This window comes from Malaya genurostris, chromosome 1 (assembly GCF_030247185.1).
Source record: "Malaya genurostris strain Urasoe2022 chromosome 1, Malgen_1.1, whole genome shotgun sequence".
NCBI lineage: Eukaryota > Metazoa > Arthropoda > Insecta > Diptera > Culicidae > Malaya > Malaya genurostris.
The window spans coordinates 20,701,532-20,720,680 of NC_080570.1; the positions used below are offsets into that span (position 1 = coordinate 20,701,532).

The 19,149-nt window shown below is 37.4% G+C and overlaps 1 protein-coding gene across 1 annotated transcript in view; it reads left to right on the top strand.

The window, feature by feature from the left end:
* Window positions 1-19,149, top strand: part of LOC131434399 (tyrosine-protein phosphatase 99A) — a 229,007-nt gene that overhangs the window by 121,872 nt on the left and 87,986 nt on the right. The window contains exon 6 of the mRNA XM_058601071.1: window positions 6,230-6,411. Within this exon, the coding sequence (XP_058457054.1) occupies window positions 6,230-6,411 (182 nt within the window). The remainder of the gene's footprint in view (window positions 1-6,229; window positions 6,412-19,149) is intronic.

Here is a 19,149-nt window from a genome sequence, read left to right on the forward strand (position 1 = left end):
AGACACGCAAACCGAACAAGAACCGCAGCAAGATGAGGCTACAGCCTCTAATTTTTTAGAATGGAACCCAAGTTGGTGAAACCTATTTTGCTCTACATCAACTTGAAGACTACGAGTGGAGAGTTTCCCTTCTTAATAGATACAGGAGCGAACATAAACTTAATTAACCCAAAACTTGCCTGGGCCTACAAGGATAGCAGACCGTACGACTTTAATGCCAAAGGCATAACTAGTGCTAACGGTAAATTTAACGCAACCTCTGCGATAGATATAAACTTTTTCTATCCGAAAATTAATTACATTACAAAATTCGTCTTACATAAATTCCACTCATTTTTCCACGGGATCATAGGGACAGAAATACTGAATGACTTAAATGCAAACATTGATTTTTCTAATAAGATTTTGACCTTGTACTCTGATAATCAGAAACTTGTCATTCCTCTTTGCGTATATTCTCAGACAAACTGTGCTTCTAATAGTGTTTTTCGAACTGCTCATCTTACTGAAGAGGAGCATACTAAACTAAAAGTCGTCCTCGACAACTCCAAAGAAGTTTTTCATGAAACCAATGCAAAATTAACATGCTCAACAAATGTTGAATGCACAATCAATACCACTGATGATACTCCAGTTCATCAGAAGGTATATCCTTACCCCGCTGCCTATGCAGACGAGGTAAAGAAACAAATTAACAAACTCCTGGAAGATGGTATTGTTCGACCATCTCGTTCAGCGTGGACGGCACCAGTATGGGTTGTACCGAAGAAACCCGACGCTTCAGGAGAAAAAAAGTTCCGAATGGTGATCGACTATCGGAAGGTGAACGAAAAGACAATTCCCGATAAATATCCAATGCCAGAGATAGGGTATGTTTTAGATCAGCTCAAGGGTCAAAAATATTTTACCACTCTTGATTTAGCGTCTGGGTTCCACCAGATTAAAATGAAGGAGAAAGATATTGAGAAAACTGCATTCGCCATTAACAACGGGAAGTACGAATTTACTAGAATGCCATTTGGCTTGAAGAACGCTCCTGCGATCTTCCAACGGGCAATTGACGACGTACTTAGAGATCACATAGGGAAAATATGCTATGTGTATATCGATGACGTTGTCGTGTTTGGAAAGACCCTAGATGAACATTTGGAAAATCTTAAAATTGTTCTAGAAACACTAAGTAATGCAAATCTCAAGATTCAGTTAGACAAATGTGAGTTTTTGCATTCTGAGATTGAATTTTTAGGGTTTGTTATTGGAGCGGAAGGAATCAAACCTAATATTAAAAAAATCGATGTTATCAATAGGTATCCAGAGCCTACGAATCTCAAAGAGCTCCGTTCTTTCCTCGGAATGATGAGTTATTATCGAAGATTTGTAAAAGACTTTGCGAAAATCGCAAAACCTCTTACAAACCTTCTTCGGGGGGAAAGGAATCCCTCATCAAATAGGAAAATTTCGCTTTCATGTGATGAAAAACGATGCTTCGACAAGTTGAAAAACGTATTGAAATCGTCTGACGTCCTCATTTACCCGGATTATGGGCAACCTTTCATTCTCACAACAGACGCATCTGATTTTGCTATAGGTGCTGTCTTATCCCAAGGTGACATCGGAAAAGACAAACCGATTCACTTTGCTTCCAGAACTTTGTCTTCGGCGGAAGAAAAATACTCAGTACCAGAGAAGGAAATGCTAGCAATTTTCTGGTCACTGCAAGTATTTAGGAATTATTTATACGGGGCAAAATTCAAAATTTTAACCGACCACCAACCGTTAACGTTTGCTTTATCCCCAAAAAACACAAATGCCAAACTCAAAAGATGGAAGGCATATCTAGAGGAGCACGATTATGAAATCGTGTATAAGCCGGGAAAAGCAAATGTGGTGGCAGACGCCTTAAGTAGAATTGTATGCTCCTTAACAGCAACCCAACATTCAGCCGAAAATAGCGACGACTTTTATATACCCTCAACGGAATCGCCAATCAACGTATTTCGTCATCAAGTAATAATAAAGAAAGGACCCGATAAAACAATAACAGAAATTCCATTTTCAGGATACACAAGAATTACGGTTTACATAAATGAAATTAACGACAATTTATTATTACAGGTACTAAAAAACCACTTTAACTATTCTAAGGTAAATGGTTTGTTAACAGATGAGAACATAATGGGAAAAATCCAAGAAGTCTATAAAAGACATTTCGGACAACAAAATCTGTTAACGATTCGTTTCACTCAGAATATGCTCGAGGACATAACAGAAGAAGATGACCAATGGAATATTATTCGCACTGAGCATCACAGAGCGCATAGAGGTGCACAGGAAAATAAGCAGCAAATATTTCGGAAATACTTCTTCCCAAAATTAGCTCAAAAAGTAGGAGATTTTATCACTAACTGTCAGATTTGCCATGAGTGCAAATATGATAGGAACCCGATAAAGTTTCCTATACAAGAAACACCAATTCCAAAGGCTCCATTCGAAATAGCGCACATCGACATTATGTTTTTGGAAAGTCTTCACTTTCTAACATATGTCGACAAATTTTCAAAATTCGCTCAAGTCACACAAATTGAATCAAGAGCAGCCATCGACCTCATACCAGTAATAAAGGATATTCTTTTAAAGTACAAAGCACCAAGCACACTTGTGATGGATGGCGAGAAATCCTTTATGACGGGAGAGCTCGTTAATTTCTACAACATACATAAAATCAACCCATACGTAACCGCCACCGGACGGAGTGAGATGAACGGAATCGTTGAACGTTTCCATTCAACGCTCCTCGAAATTTATCGAATCACAAAAACTGAAAACCCGAATCTAGCAACGCCAGACCTGATCCAACTATCTGTACAGAAATATAATTCTTCTATTCACTCCTCCACAAATTTCACTCCTTTGGAAATAATTCTCCCCTCTTCTCGTACCCCAGAAATTATTGAAAAAACCTACAGAAATCTACTGCAAACTCAGAAAAACGCGTTGGAACACCATAATAAAAAAAAGAAACCTATACCAATCGAGGAAAATCAAGACGCATACGAGACGACACGACAAAGACTTAAACACAAGAAAAGGTACAAGAAAATAAAAATTTCGAAAATAAACAAGAGCACAATTACAACCGACGATAATCGACGAATTCATAAAGATGACCTAAAAATAAGGAAAATATAAAACACGACTTCTACTTCTACGTTTCAGATTGCTACTGCTATTATTCATTCAACCAGACCAACTACTATCAAGACACGATGTGACAGCCGACTTACGGGACGTAGGACGCCAGCCAGTCCTGATCTTCGATCAAGGCGAGGCACGGATCAAACTTGACCACACGTATTACATTCACTACTTCAATTTAACGACCATTAGAATGCAAGTAAAAAGCCTTAGGGATCAGTTCGAAAACTTTAGCCAAAATCAATTTTCTGACCTAGTAGAAGAAAAATTCAACGAAATAGATTTCGCATTAAAAAGCATAGACCCAATCAGACGGCATAAACGTTGGGATAGTGTAGGTACAGTTTGGAAATTTATAGCCGGCAGTCCAGATGCCAATGATTTGAGAATCATCAATTCTACCATAAATAATTTAGTTACGAACAATAATGAGCAGATCAGAATTAACCGTGAGATAAACCTACAATTGAAAGAAGCAATGTTCGAAACCAAAAAGGCGATTAATTTGTTCAACACAAGATCAATCGAAATGTATTCTACTAAGATATTGTTTCATCTGAATTACTTATCCAAGAAATTGAACCAAATAACTGATGCAATCATGTTGGCTAAACTAGGAATAGTAAACGAAAAAATTCTAAGCCAGCGTGAAATAGATATCTTAATTAATGATTTAGCTAGGGAAAATATAACAGTTCATACTGCTTTGGAGGCAACGAATTATGCGACGACATCAGTGGCAACTAACAATCTGGAAATTGCTCTCATGATAAAAATGCCAAAACTCGACCCCAGAATATTCAACAAAGTACGACTATACCCGATCATTCACAAAAATAAGCAAATTCATATAGATCACCGATTTTATCTAACTCACAAAGATGAGGTTTACTCCATAAACTCAATCGAACCTACTATATTCAATGCAAACGAAATCAACTTGGACAATTCAACATGCATACCGAAGCTATTGAAAGGAGAACAGGCAACTTGTAATTTCACCGTCAACCCAGTCGAAGAAGAAGTTATCTTTCTAGACAACCAACACTTGTTCATAAACACAATAAAAAATTTCACCCTATCATCAAATTGTGGCATAACAAACAGAAACCTGACCGGACCATTCGTAGTTTTCTTCAGAAATTGCCAGTTATACATCAATAACGCTTCATATAACTCAAGAATGAAAACCTTACCGGGAAACCCAATACAACTACCCTTAGACGGAATCGCGGTAAAAATGCACCAAGAGATCCTAAACATCAGCCTGGACCATCTACATAAACTCCATCTGGAAACGAGGAAGGAGTTAGACGTTATCCGACTATCAACCAATAGTATAAAGTGGCCAACACTGTCTCTTTTTGGGGGAATTATGTCCCTACCTAGCTTAATCGGTATAGCATTTCTCCTTAGATTTCTCATCCATAGATCATCTACAATAAACATACAACAGGCAGCCCCGACCACAACAGTCGAAGATCCAGTACCAGACATCCAACCCAACATTAGACATTTGACAATCAGAGAAGTGATTCGTACGGAACCTCATCTCTTAGGAAGGACGAGTTAGCAACGGAACTACCCGAACGAGGGCAGCGAGAATCGCTGACGACACGTTAGCATCGGCGCCGACCCGACGGGACAGACAGGAGCGCCGACGGAGCATTTTGTACCTGAGGGCATCGATCCGTGGGAGCGGAGGAGCGTCACGTTGACTAGAAAGTGCAATTCGGCAGTATGAACTGTAGACATAATCGAATGAAAGAATAAAGTTTAGTTTAATTCTAGGCAGTGAACGAAGTGGTTGTTCTTTTTTAAAAAGAGGTTTAGGTAAGGAATTATTTAACTCGCGCACAGGTGTTCCGATTCATTCCCGCAGAGTAAAATTTATGCACCTGATTTGGGCAACATGCAGCTCACAGCAGTAGCAAAAAAAAACGAAACTGCGAACCTGCATCGAATAACGGAGGCCGTCGTTATTCAACTCCCCCCCAGTTCCTCACCCATCTCTACCGCCGGAACAGGGAACAGCAACTGAGAAAAACTCCCGAGAGGTTGTGGAAAGAAAGGTAGACTTTCTCAGATGACTTTCCGCTAACATGACGATGTGAGAAAAGAAACAGTACACCGTGCACCGGGCTTTTTTTTCTACATTCCACGCAGAGCAGGGGTTATTCGCAAACTACGTCTCACGGTTTTGTCAGAGTCAGGGTGGGAAGGTGGATTACGCGCCGAGAGGTTATGATAAATGTGGGGCGAAAAACAGTTTGTGATTCAATCTGATTCAGTTTACGTGATCATGTCTGGGAACACTGTTTCCCTGAGTGTAAAGATTTTTTTCTTCTCTTCACTAAGCAGATTTCTTGTCGACGATAGCTTTCGTTTGTTGATGAGAAACTAATATAGCAATTTTCAATTTAATGGCCCTTTTCAGGGCTTCAAAATCTACCAAAAAAAAATGGAAATTCAATTTTGGCAATCCAGTCGTAACATAATTTGTCTATGGCGCCATGTCAGTTTTACCTCCCCCGACCCGAGCCAGCGGCTTTCGGTTTCCACAGTAGTAACACATTCCCTGCCCCGTCCATCGCTCCCCTGCATACTTCCCCTACCCGTGAACATAGTAAGCAAGACTGCGAAATGTTACGACCGACATACGTGTTGTACCTTAAAAGGTTGCCGGTAGAAGCTCGAGAGAGCAATAATATTTCTTTTCCACTTGTCTGGTTTTTTGGTTGATAATACGACCCCTCCGCCCTATTTCTCCCCCCCCCCCCCCCTCCCTACACACTTTCTCTTACAACTTGACAGTTGTGTATGTTGCAGCTTTCGGCTGTCGCAGAATGGCTTTCTTCTTTCATCATAAATTGTAGCACAAAGTATTTCAATCCCAGAACGACGGAAGGCAGGCAACTCAGCAAAGTGCATCGTGCGTGATTACAGCTATATATAGCTTTTTCTTCTTTTTCTTATACTCTTGCTCACTCACTCACTCACTCTTTCCGTTGTTTCCGTTCTTCTTTTTTTGCAGAATTGGCGAGAACGGTGCGTGGGATCAGGTGGACCCCATCCACACCCAGAGTGGGAAAGGCTCTTACCAGATAACCGAGTTGGAACCGTTTACCGTGTACAGCTTCCGAGTGATCGCGGTTAACCAGCTCGGCCGCAGCCCCCCGTCCAAGGAATCGTACTACTTCGTGACGCTACGAGAAGGTAAGTTTGCTGAGCTAGAAATATGTGCTGACGGATTTTTTTAAAATTTTTTTCACGTTTCGTCTTCGATTTTTCCGTGCATAACAGTTTGACAGTTTTGCCACTCAGCAATTAAATTTTAACTACTAAGCTACTGCAGAAGTATCGAAGACGGATCGTAAGGAAAATAGAAAACGTTATGTGCTTTTAGAAAAAAAATAGTTCCAAAAAGACCAAACCTGAATCGTTCAGTAAAAGTGGAAAAAACGATTTCTTTCGGCACGTCAGAATAACGGTGCAACACCAAGAAGTGTGCTGTAGATAGCAGAAATCCTACGTCATGTTAAACTGCTAGGTGACGAAACAGTTCATCACAAATTCATCAAAAATTCAGGGTGGCAAGTGACCGGGAAAACCGGGAAAAAGTCGGGAATTTGATTTCATCGGGAAAAACCGGGAAAAAGTCGGGAATTTTAGTGAAAAACCGGGAAAAATATTACTAGCTCACCTATGAGTAACAGTTGTTAGCATAATGATTTTTTTCAACAATTGAAAAGTAGGAGACAATACCCAAGTTTACGTTCGAGCGAAATGTTCAGTACAAGTGTTGGAATAACTTATTGTCCATTGGAATTTGGGCCAACAGCCCATATCTCGTCCAACGATTTTTAGAGGCTTGCAGGCAGTTTTAAAATAAACAGGAAGCGTCAGATTTTTTTTTAGTTGTTATCAATAACAGCATAATGAAAACTTATTTTGAAAAATAAGGATAATTTGTATGCTTCTGTTGGATTTTTATTAAATTTTTGCATAAGTATTCAACACACTTGCAAAATTTATGGCAAAATGTCAGGGTAACATAGGGAAAATTTTTAATAAAATTATTGAACATTTTTAGGAGCCTGCATGTTTTTAAGTTTCATCATAATTTGTCTCAGTAATGTCATCTTTAGGCAATACTTGTGTTATGTTTATATTTCTGTGAGATGTCAAAAGGACTCACAAGATTGGAAGAGTTGTCGACTTTGATCTTATACAAGAAGTATTTGAGTTCCTTTTTGAGAGTGGAAACTGGTTTCTAAAGACTAGAATTTTAGAAAGATTTAGAAAATGGATTGATTTGTTCAGTGAATCTATGTTTATTTTTCTTTTAAAGGTCCTCAACTATTCCATAGTAGGATCACAAGAACGTTGGTATTGATGTAGATAAAGGTGAATTGAATTTAGTTTGAGCTTTTGGAACTTCAATAAGGTACACGGAACGACCGAAATTAGCTCTCCGCCTAATTCGTATTACTGTTTTTGAATTAGTTGATTTTAACAACAAAATTTCCAAAACAACTATAAAATTAGTTAAAATTGAGAATTTATTTGCTGAAAAAAACTCTTATTTTTAGAGAATGTGCTTAGTTGGCGAATATTCTGGACACAAACCAGCAATATCTCAATCCAACACGAAATTCTCATTGACAACTAATTTTGTTCTTGAAATCAGAAAATTTGTTTCTTTTTATCTATCACCATTTTATTAGCCACAAAATTCATGAGAAGTGTCAAAACAAAACAATCCAATAAAAAGCTAAAAGGGACAGTCTTGTTGAAACTGCTTGCAAATTGTTTAGATGTTTTATGCATGTGTTACGATATATCCATATATAAATTTCTAAACCGGTATGTAAAAATGACGTAAACTGTTAGTGGAAGTGTATTTATTCAGAATTTGTGCGCATTTGAAGCGATTGTGCGTAATAATGTTTTTACGCGGAACAGTGAATTGAGTTTCGAATTTTGCACTCTAATTGTACATGTCAAATGATGTTTTTTGTATCTTCCAACCTTCCGGGCCACGCCGTTCGATGTACTACTTGTATTCGGTTTTTATTTTCCAGATGCTCAAAGTTTTCAGTGAGAGAGTCCATTTCGCGAAGTAGAATGAAGAAAACAGCGATTTAGAAGAAAAATGTTCAAAAAGAAGTTTATGTTTCGCTTATGTGTTTTTCTCCAATACAACATCGTATTTATACCTGCCAATATAGAAAAGACAACCGCGACTGAAATTTTTTTCGGTAGTAGTGTGCCATCTAGTGGCTAGTAGTCATTACGGTGCGTTATTTCGGCGACAGAGCGCCATATAGCTGCAAATTGCAGAAACCAATTCAACCATTTATGTTGGTTGAAAACAACGTTTTATTTCTCTAACTCAACTAAAAAAATAGTTGAATGGATATGAAGTGTGCCTTAGCTAAGAAATGACAATTGGTGAATTCAACTAAAAAATAGCCATTTCAATAAATATTTTATTATTATCAAGGAAATTAGAATTAAAAAATCTAAATTAGCAAAAGTAAGATTTTTTTAGTTGTCTCAAAAAATAACTAACTAAAATCAGAAAATCAACTAATTTTTTCGCCAAAATGCTGATATCGGTCGTTCCGTGTAATGATTGTAATTATATACGGTCATATCTATTTTTCCCTAAACAATTTCAGGGTTTACATTTGGTAGTATTCTAGTCGATTAGTTCTAAGCTGGTAGAATGTATAACTAATTGAGCTAATCATTGCTTAATTTGAAACCCTGAATGTTATTGATTGATCTGCTAGAATCAGATCAATTGTAGAAAGATTTCTCATCGAAGATAAATTAGTTAAGCTATTGGAAATAAAACTGGTTTAAAACCAGCGGAGAGTTTATCATGAAGAACTCGTTCTTTCTGATTACTCTACGAGCATTTAGAATCATATTAGGAAAAAACAGATCGATATATTGTGCATTTTAACTGCTATCAATGGATTTATTGGCCCATCAACGCATTGAAATCGTAAACATTGTTTATTGACTAACAGATACATTAGAAAAAATTGGTGTTTCAAAAGAGCAAGTCGTGGCAGCCGAACGGTTTTGCGAAATCTTCTAATACACACATCTAATACATCTAATGCTTTTAATTTCAATTCTATTACATGAAAATTTAGAATTTTTGGTCTGACAGGACTTTATTAATAATTGGTTTTATGGTTTTCATCAAAATCACAGCATGATAATTCATCTGAGAACAGATGTGCTTGCAAGCGACATAATTTAAATAGTATATGTCCGTATAACAATTTATTGTACCATGGCCGAAGTCCTGGCAATGACGATATTATGTTAGATTCGCTGTGCCATCATCAGTATTTGTGATTGCCGATAATTTGGCAGAAAGTGGCTCGATATTGCTCTACATTGTATACAACATTTTCAATCTGGTAGGAGATGCTACAAGAACTCGATGTCTCTCAATGCATGAACCGTGAGAGAATTCACTCCACTTCATACTCTGAGTATTTCGCAGCCCTTAACAAAATATGTACAGTCCGGCAACGATCGGCGCGGTGAGGAATTTACCAAGAGAGAATCGCAAGCTGATAATTATCGCAGATAATTCGACTTGATTCTCATACTAGCTATTTTCATAGATACAACTTATACAAAGGTTATATGCACATAGTTAGAATAAGCGGCAATAGTAAAATGATTCTATCGCAATTATCCACTGCCCGTATAGAATCGGATCGCAAAACAAGAATAAGCGACCGTTTGTTGCTTCAGAGAGAATCCCCACAGCAGCGAGCTAACCTTTAATTCTCAGACAGGTCATCGAGAGAAATTCGCTTTCGCACTGGTGTCCATTCTATGTTATATGAACCATGACGGTGTTTTGTTGCTGAGATGATATCCGTCTCTCTTTGATGGTACTGATTGAATCGTGTGAAGAGTTGCTAGCGAGCGTTTTTTGATACGATATACGATTTTCGGGATTGTTCCTTATTGATTTATTTTCAGTCATATATATATATATATATATATATATATATATATATATATATATATATATATATATATATATATATATATATATATATATATATATATATATATATATATATATATATATATATATATATATATATATATATATATATATATATATATATAAATATATATATATATATATATATATATATATATATATATATATATATATATATATATATATATATATATATATATATATATGTCAAAAAATAATAAAAACAATCATGTGCACTCGGAAGAAATCGGTTACGTGTAACCAAAACCCCTGAATGACTTTAAAAAGACTTTATACTTTTCTTATATGCACATGTTATAATGAATATTTTCTATTTATACATCGAAATGCCTGGAAAGTAGAGAAACCTCAATTAGTGGGCCAATTACAATGATCCTTTTTGGACATGGGATATCTGTTTAAAGTTTGAATTAAAAAATATTTAAAAGTAAACAGGAGCTATTTGAGCCTATTCCGAAAACCGGGAATTTTTATCTCAAAAAACCGGGAAATTGAAATCGACAATTCACTTGCCACCCTGAAAATTGAATCGAATGAACGTATTGCCAAAAATACCTTTTGCTGTGACTTCATACGAAATTTTTCAAAACGTGAATATGCTTCACTAGTACAGTACCGTACAGTACAGTAAATCTTCAATAACTTTTGATCGACTCCATACATTTCGATGAAAATTGCTACAGATAATTACTGTCCCAGAAAGTATAGACGCAACCAAAAACCGCTGCCATTTCACAATAGTTCAGAATCTGTCAATTTTTATGACTGCGTCCTGTTGTTTACACTCTTCTCTAACCACTTGTGCAGTTGTTTATTCGTTTTCATTAGTTTGTTTCGAAATGCTTGGACTTTCAGCAGAACAACGTCGAAAAATTGTGTACAGATGGTGCACAAAACGCAGACTGTCACTGAGAAAAATAGCAAAAATGGAAGGAGTAAGTGAAAAAGCCATGCGAAATGCAATCAGGAAGTTCGGTGAGGATAACACCTTTGAGGATAAACCGAAAACGGGTCGAAAAAAAGGTCCTGCTAACCCTCAGTTGGATAAACGTAAACTGAAGGCGTTCGAGCAAAAGAAGGAGGTTTCAGTTCGGGATGTGGTCAAAAAAGTGGGCACTTCGAAGTCAAATGTTTTTCGTGCTAAAGAACGTTTGGATCTTCGAACCTATAACCAAAACGTAGTCCGAAACAAGAAGCATCGATCAGGCCGAGGGTTCGAAAGCTGTACAATACGATTCTTGCTGGAAATTTGAACTGCATAATCATGGACGACGAAACCTACGTGAAACTCGATTACAAATCCTTGCCGTGACCACAATTTTATACGGTGCGAGAAAGGCAAGTGTTAAACCAGTCCGAGACATCGATTGAAGTAGAAAAATTTGGTAAGAAAGTTATGGTCTGGCAAGCAATTTGTAGCTGCGGTAAGATTTCGAAACCCTTCATCACCACTGCTTCAATGAACAGCGAAATATATATCAAGAAATGTTTACGCAAACGACTTCTACCCATGATTCGAAGCCACAAGGATCCTGTTGTCTTCTGGCCAGATCTTGCTTCTTGCCACTACTCGAAATCAACGGTAGAATGGTATACTACTAAAAATGTCACTTTCGTCCCAAAAGACATGAATCCATCAAATTGCCCTCAACTTCGACCAATTGAGGAATTTTGGGCATTAACGAAGGCATATCTTAGGAAACTAGTCTCGGCAGCCGAAACCATTCAACAGTTCGAAAAAAATTGGAAAAAAGAGTCCTAACTTGGCGCCAAGAAGTCTGTACGGAATATAATGAGGAACGTTTGCAAGGAAGTGCGCCAGCTAGTCTACAATGGCTAAGTAGCAAATGTTGAGAATAATATTCTGTTGTTGTAGTCTAATATTATCAGTATATCGAATAAAATTTGAATATCTAACACTTGTGAATTAATTACAGCGAAATCAAAGTGCGTCCATACTTTCTGGGACAGTCTTTATCTCTATTAGTAAAGGGTGATTTTTTAAGAGCTTGAGAACTTTTTTAAACAATAAAACGCATAAAATTTGCAAAATCTCATCGGTTCTTTATTTTAAACGTTAGATTGGTACATGACATTTACTTTTTGAAGATAATTTCATTTAAATGTTGACCGCGGCTGCGTCTTAGGTGGTCCATTCGGAAAGTCCAATTTTGGGCAACTTTTTCGAGCATTTCGGCCGGAATAGCCCGAATTTCTTCGGAAATGTTGTCTTCCAAAGCTGGAATAGTTACTGGCTTACTTCTGTAGACTTTAGACTTGACGTAGCCCCACAAAAAATAGTCTAAAGGCGTTAAATCGCATGATCTTGGTGGCCAACTTACCGGTCCATTTCTTGAGATGAATTGTTCTCCGAAGTTTTCCCTCAAAATGGCCATAGAATCGCGAGCTGTGTGGCATGTAGCGCCATCTTGTTGAAACCACATGTCAACCAAGTTCAGTTCTTCCATTTTTGGCAACAAAAAGTTTGTTAGCATCGAACGATAGCGATCGCCATTCACTGTAACGTTGCGTCCAACAGCATCTTTGAAAAAATACGGTCCAATGATTCCACCAGCGTACAAACCACACCAAACAGTGCATTTTTCGGGATGCATGGGCAGTTCTTGAACGGCTTCTGGTTGCTCTTCACTCCAAATGCGGCAATTTTGCTTATTTACGTAGCCATTCAACCAGAAATGAGCCTCATCGCTGAACAAAATTTGTCGATAAAAAAGCGGATTTTCCGAATGGACCACCTAAGACGCAGCCGCGGTCAACATTTAAATGAAATTATCTTCAAAAAGTAAATGTCATGTACCAATCTAACGTTTAAAATAAAGAACCGATGAGATTTTGCAAATTTTATGCGTTTTATTGTTTAAAAAAGTTCTCAAGCTCTTAAAAAATCACCCTTTATAAGGAACCTTTTGCTATGACTTCATACGAAATTTTTCAAAACGTACATATTCTTCACTAATACAGTACAGTACAGTACAGTAGATCTTCAATATCGACTCCGTACACGAGGAGTCTCACCCGTCGTACGCTTCAGATTTGGCGCCATCCAACTACTATTTTTTTCGTTCGATGCACCGTCGTTTGCTTTCTTTCGACAGAGGGAATATAAAATTTGTTTGAAGTTAAACCGGCAACTTTATCAAACAACCCAAGTAGCACGTTAAGTTGCTGCCCTGTATTTTTCTACAGATTGTGCAATTTATCAAATTAGTTCATATTACTATTGTAGTAACAGTTATGTTATGGAAAGAGCGCAATTTTCTGTGTTGTGCAACATATCTTTAAGTTCTTCCGTTGTCACGAATTCACAATTATTGTGCGACTGAATCAATCAATTAAATCAGCAAAAAAACAATTGTGAAACTCATGGGATCTACTACGTAATATAAACAAGAATTGACTTGATGTTTACAAAAACATAGCAAACATAATTTCTAATGAATAAGTTTCACATTTGATTTTCAATACAACTGCCCGTAACACCAACATGGAACTTTAAAAATATTCTGCACATAAATAAATGGTAAAACTACATATTGTAGAATTGATCTTTTATGTTTTAGTAAATAGAAAATCGACAACGAACTGCATTTTTATGGTGAAACATGTCTTCGTACGCCTGAAATTTTCAAGCGCCTTTGAATGTACGTGTTTTGATGATTGCACATCAATTTCTATGAAAATAACAATCTATTCTTTTCAATGAATATGATCGGGAGAGTGTTTAAAATATGTATACAAAAGATATCAAACATTTATACACCTTTCCAGACAATTTTAATCATATTGATGCTTGTTTATTCTTAAAATGAATTTTTCTTCAATATTTTCCAATATGGCATCGAGGGTAACAGTGTGTTGAAAAGAAAAAGGTTCACCCAACTTAATGATTTATTTAACCTAAATAAAAGGGAATATAAACATGTAAATATTGAAAAGAGAAATTTTAGCTTTTATTTTTATTAAAATATTTGATTCTATTTTTCTCGAACTAGTTGACTTAAACAACAATACAGTTTAGTCATTCTTAGTGAACCCGAATTTTGTGATACGCACTGTAGGTACTATTTTGGTGAAAAACAAGTTGCTCAAGCGGTAATATATAACTATGAGAGTAACTATGATGAACTTAATTTTTCGTTCAATATCTTTGGAAAGTGATGTCAGGTCTGTTCATTTTTTCGCGAGATGAAAACCGAATACAAATTATCTGATTTGATTTTTGTTTTCATTGCGTATGTAATACTGTATTTCTGAAATTTTTATGATAATATTCTCATGTCGGCAAGTTTTGCGTTCATTTCAAGCAGATAAATCTGGTACAACTTATTTGCAAGTTTCGAATTGTTTTTCTAAAAATGAATAAAACTGCACACACTGACCTAAAATTTCATGAGACAGCCAAGACTATGCGGACTCGGCAGCCAAATAGTTTTTACTGCGAGGTTTTCAACTCGGCTTATCATTTTCTGCCTTGCGGAAAGCATAATTTCAATAATTTTTTTCTTCACAAGAGATATACAGCCATTTCGGCATATATTTAGTTCGATACAATTATGACAGCCATTTGGAAATTTTTTGATTAGTTGAACAATTGTTTTAGTTACTTCGTTTTTACATGACGAAGTGAAAATTTTTGCAGAGCTCCTATAACTACTAGTGCAACATGGGCAAGTTAATGATTTGCTGCACAATTGTTTTAGATGTACTTAAAATTGTTCTATAGTGAGTTTTTCGGTAGTATTGTAAAACTCAACAGATATAAGTTGCACAACCGATTTTAATATATTTAAAAATCTTTCTGAACATATCTAACATAAAAAACAATTCTAAAACAATTGTAGAACCTCTTGAAATTTCAATAAGTTACATTTGCTACTTGGGAAACATATTAAATGCAGTGAAATGAAAGCTCGCTTGAAACGGATCGATTGCATGCGGCTGTTTAAAATCACAAGTGAAATTTGAGAAAACGAGAAAGTTGAAGTTCGTTCAGTCCGCAAATCAAACACACATACACACACAGCAGCAGCAGACTGCTTCATTATGCGCACACACTTTTTAGCAAAAATGATACCCTTCCTGCTTCGTCCTTCCGCCGCCGCCGTTGGCAGCCGTTATCATCGACACTTTCCGAAAAATTAATAAACACCGCAACACCAATTTTCATCGTGTTTTCTCACGCCATCGAGAAATCGTTCGTGTAAAATTTTGTTCCCTGCCATGAATAAACAACAACAACAGCAGGGCCGTCCTGCATCAGCAAAAACACGACAATTTATGACATGATAACACTGTTATTGTTATTATTTAGCATTCGACGGACGACCAGGCTGGACTGTGGAGGGAAGGGAAGAGGACGCAACAGATCCCGTGGTTCCCGTGGTCAATTTTCTGTTTTCGGTTTCGGTGATAAGAAAATTGTATAATTACTAGCATGAAACGCGTTGAATGAAATTAACATAATTTCAATTTGTTGCTAGTGTCTATGTGTTTGTGTGAACTGATGGGCCTCCTCATCGGTCGGCCATTAAAATCATTGGTTCGGAAAAACAAAGCAACCTGCGACCAGAAGTTATGGTAGCGATGTTTGGCCCGCGACGCTTTTAATTGGATCTCCTTCGTGGAGTGGTTCCGCCGGGGTTCCGGTGCTTCAGTCGGTCATCCTTGGCATCGTACCAAGAGGCAAATTTTGTGTAACAATTCGTTTCTTTTTACTTGCTGCACACTGTTCTCAAGTGGAAGAAGTTATAGCTTTCGATAATAGGACAGGACGCGACAACCAAAAAAAAAAAGGAGACTCATATACAAAAAGAAAAAAGTTTGTAACTCTTTCTCTTTGCAGTATCATCTCCGCATCGAACCAAGAGCGGAGCCAAGTAGGAAAAATTTATACAATCAAAATTCCCGGGAATACTTCACCCGTCGTGTAATAGTTCCAACCAGGACGGACGTTCATTGACGGAAGGTGGGACGAACGCGGCAGGATCCCGTCCCGCTGTGTCGCAACAGACACCGGCGGTGATCTCGGTGCACGGTTGACGTAGCATTTTAAAACAATTGCTACTGCACCGTGTTACGGTATTTTATTATGGCCGGTTTTTTTTCTCATCTCACACTCCTTTGATAAAGGACGAAACAGGACGGAACAGAAACAGAGAAGCAATAGCACACTTGGCGACGGACGCGAGTTCCCGAGTTGCCAGTCCGATCGCTAAACGATGCAAATCGCGGGTGCAGTTGGCAACAAAACCTTCGTTCCCCAAAGGAGTAAAACGCCACCCCCCTTCTGAAGCGTTGGCTGGCATCGTGTTTCGTGTATTTAACAGTGACTCACCGCTCTCGGTTAACCTCAGGTTTTCTTCCTACTTCCCCACCGCCTTCAGCCAAGCTTTGGCGCCACCAGTCGCACCGATTTCGAAAGGTAATGTATAGCCATGTTACCCCAGGAGTCATGAGAACAGCAATGAATTTTATTCCGCCTCCCGGTGGCCTCGTTTCGGAAGCTCGCTCCCCAATGGCAATGATGCTTGAAGCGTTTGGGGGTGGAGGCGACGAATCAACGGCAAATATTTGCCGTTGCTAACTATAACTTCTGTGTAATTATTTAACTAAGCCCTGATACTCGGATAACATCGGGCTTGGGTTCCTAACAACTGCGGGGAAAACCGTCTCATCGTCGGTGTCAATTTTCTCGAAGGATTCGGAAGTTGGGAAAATTTCGGGCCCTCGATAATTCCGATATGATTCTGCTACTATGTGTAGGGGATCGTGGAATGAGAGGATGGGAGGGTGGATTCGAAAATTAGTTCAAGATTTGGAAAATTTTTGGTGAGATTTTGCCGGAACGGTTTTCCGTTGGAATTTCTGTCGAGAAACGAAAGGAATTTACGTTCAATGATGGTAATAATCGGCAGCGCGGAATTCCATTTATGTTGGGCGTTTTTCGCACAGTACGAAAGGGTGCGCCGGATTTTGCTGCGGATGATTTGCCCAACCGAGTTGTTCCGCAAAGGGGATATCAAAGCACCATAAAAGAATTCATTAGTTGGTGGCTTTTGCAGCTTCAGTAAACCAGTAAGGCCGCTCTGTCAGTTGGATGTGAATTTGACTGAAATAAGAATTGAGACATTCTCGGAAAAAAAACCTTAACTGTGTTACATCATTTCGCCCGAATTCATTTTTCCAGTTCAGTTTATCCATTGAAGGATTTTAAACATTTTACAGAAGGCTTATTTTCTCAGTGTTTTCTTGATTTCTGTATTGTTTAATTGCTTTCTTACTTTCTTCCTAGTTTACATTTTATTGTTTCCCAATGTTTTTGCCTTAGTTTTATTCTTTCTTTATATGCTGGTTTTTTTGATACTATAGTAAAATCTGTTTTTTAGTTTGTTTGGGTCCAGGGTTTTCAGTTTTGAAGTCTATTGATTGTATAGTTTTGATGTGCTGTATGATTTCATTCTATGGCATTTTTGCAATCTAGTTTCTCATTCTAATCGATTCCTTTTGTTTCTTGTTTGCAGTTTTCTAATTTATTTTTCTTTTTAAGCTTTCTTGTTCTATGTTTTCAGTTTTCTGGCACTATTCTTTTCTATAGTATCAGGTTTTTTTTTTTGCTCTATCACACTGAGATCTTTTTTTACACGGCCTTTAATGCGGTGTTTTTACACGGATGTCCAAAGTTACGCGGTTTTCTTGTTTCATCTTAGAAATGCATGAAACGTCGAGATTTGGGCCCTTATTACCGCGTTTTCACTTCCACTTTCACATTCACTTCACTTACATCACTGTTGGTGATTTGATGTTCATAATAACAACAAGCTCAGCTAAGTAATTACATTTTTCTCTGAAGCGACTTTCGTGATAAAAACCTGCATGCATTGCTAAGATAGTCGGCATCAAAAAAAATCTTTAGTTCTGCGGATTTTAACGTAAATTTCCTAAGTTACCCAACAAAATGCGCGAAACCTTAGTGTATTCTAACTTAAGGCTGAGTTTACTCCAGCTATTAGGGTCCGTGAAGATTTCACTACAGATGGTTTAGCTGCTTTTGTTTAAATAATTGTAGCTTTGTTGCATATATTGAGAGAGTTCTCTCTTCGCGAGCGCCCAATACCGCTCGATAGGTTGCAGCTCCGGGCAGTAAGGTGGGTTCGCCTCTTCCAGCACAACATGGACTTCATTCGCTATACCATTCCAAAACATCGTTGGCGCAGTGACAAGATGCCAAACCAGACCAGAATAGTGAAGGAACTGAGAAGCTGTGTAGGACTGGTATCAATTGCATCTTTAGGAATTGTTTATGGTATATTTCCTTGTTCACCATTCCGGTAGTCATGGAGCTTTGGCTTGCTCGACCACATATTCTGGTTTTCTTGTTCACTTTTTTAGTTTTTACTCCATTTTTGTTTTTCTGTTATTTTGTTTTCAATTATCTTTTGTGTTCAATATATTTCGGTTCGAGGTTCTCAAACATTCGAGTTTTTTTCAGTTTTTGTTTTATAGTTTTTGGATTTCGGCATTCTAGTTTCTTTTATCTGGATTCTTGTTTTAAGTTTATAGTCTCAGGATTATGATTCCAAATTTGTAGTCTCTGTATTTTTGTTTGTAGTCTGATGTCTAGTTTCTGAATTTTGGCCTCTAGTTTCGGATTCTTGATCTTAATTTTCTGCTTTCTGTTTTTTTTCTAGCTTTCGATTTTTATCTAGTAGATTTTGGTATCTGATTTTTAGATTCTTGTATCTGATTTTTGGATTCAACTTTCATGTTCAAGAATGAGGAATTCTAATATCTGGATTCTTGATTCTAGGCTTAGGTATCCAATATCTAGTTTCTGGGCTTTGATATTCGGTTTCTGCTATCCGGTT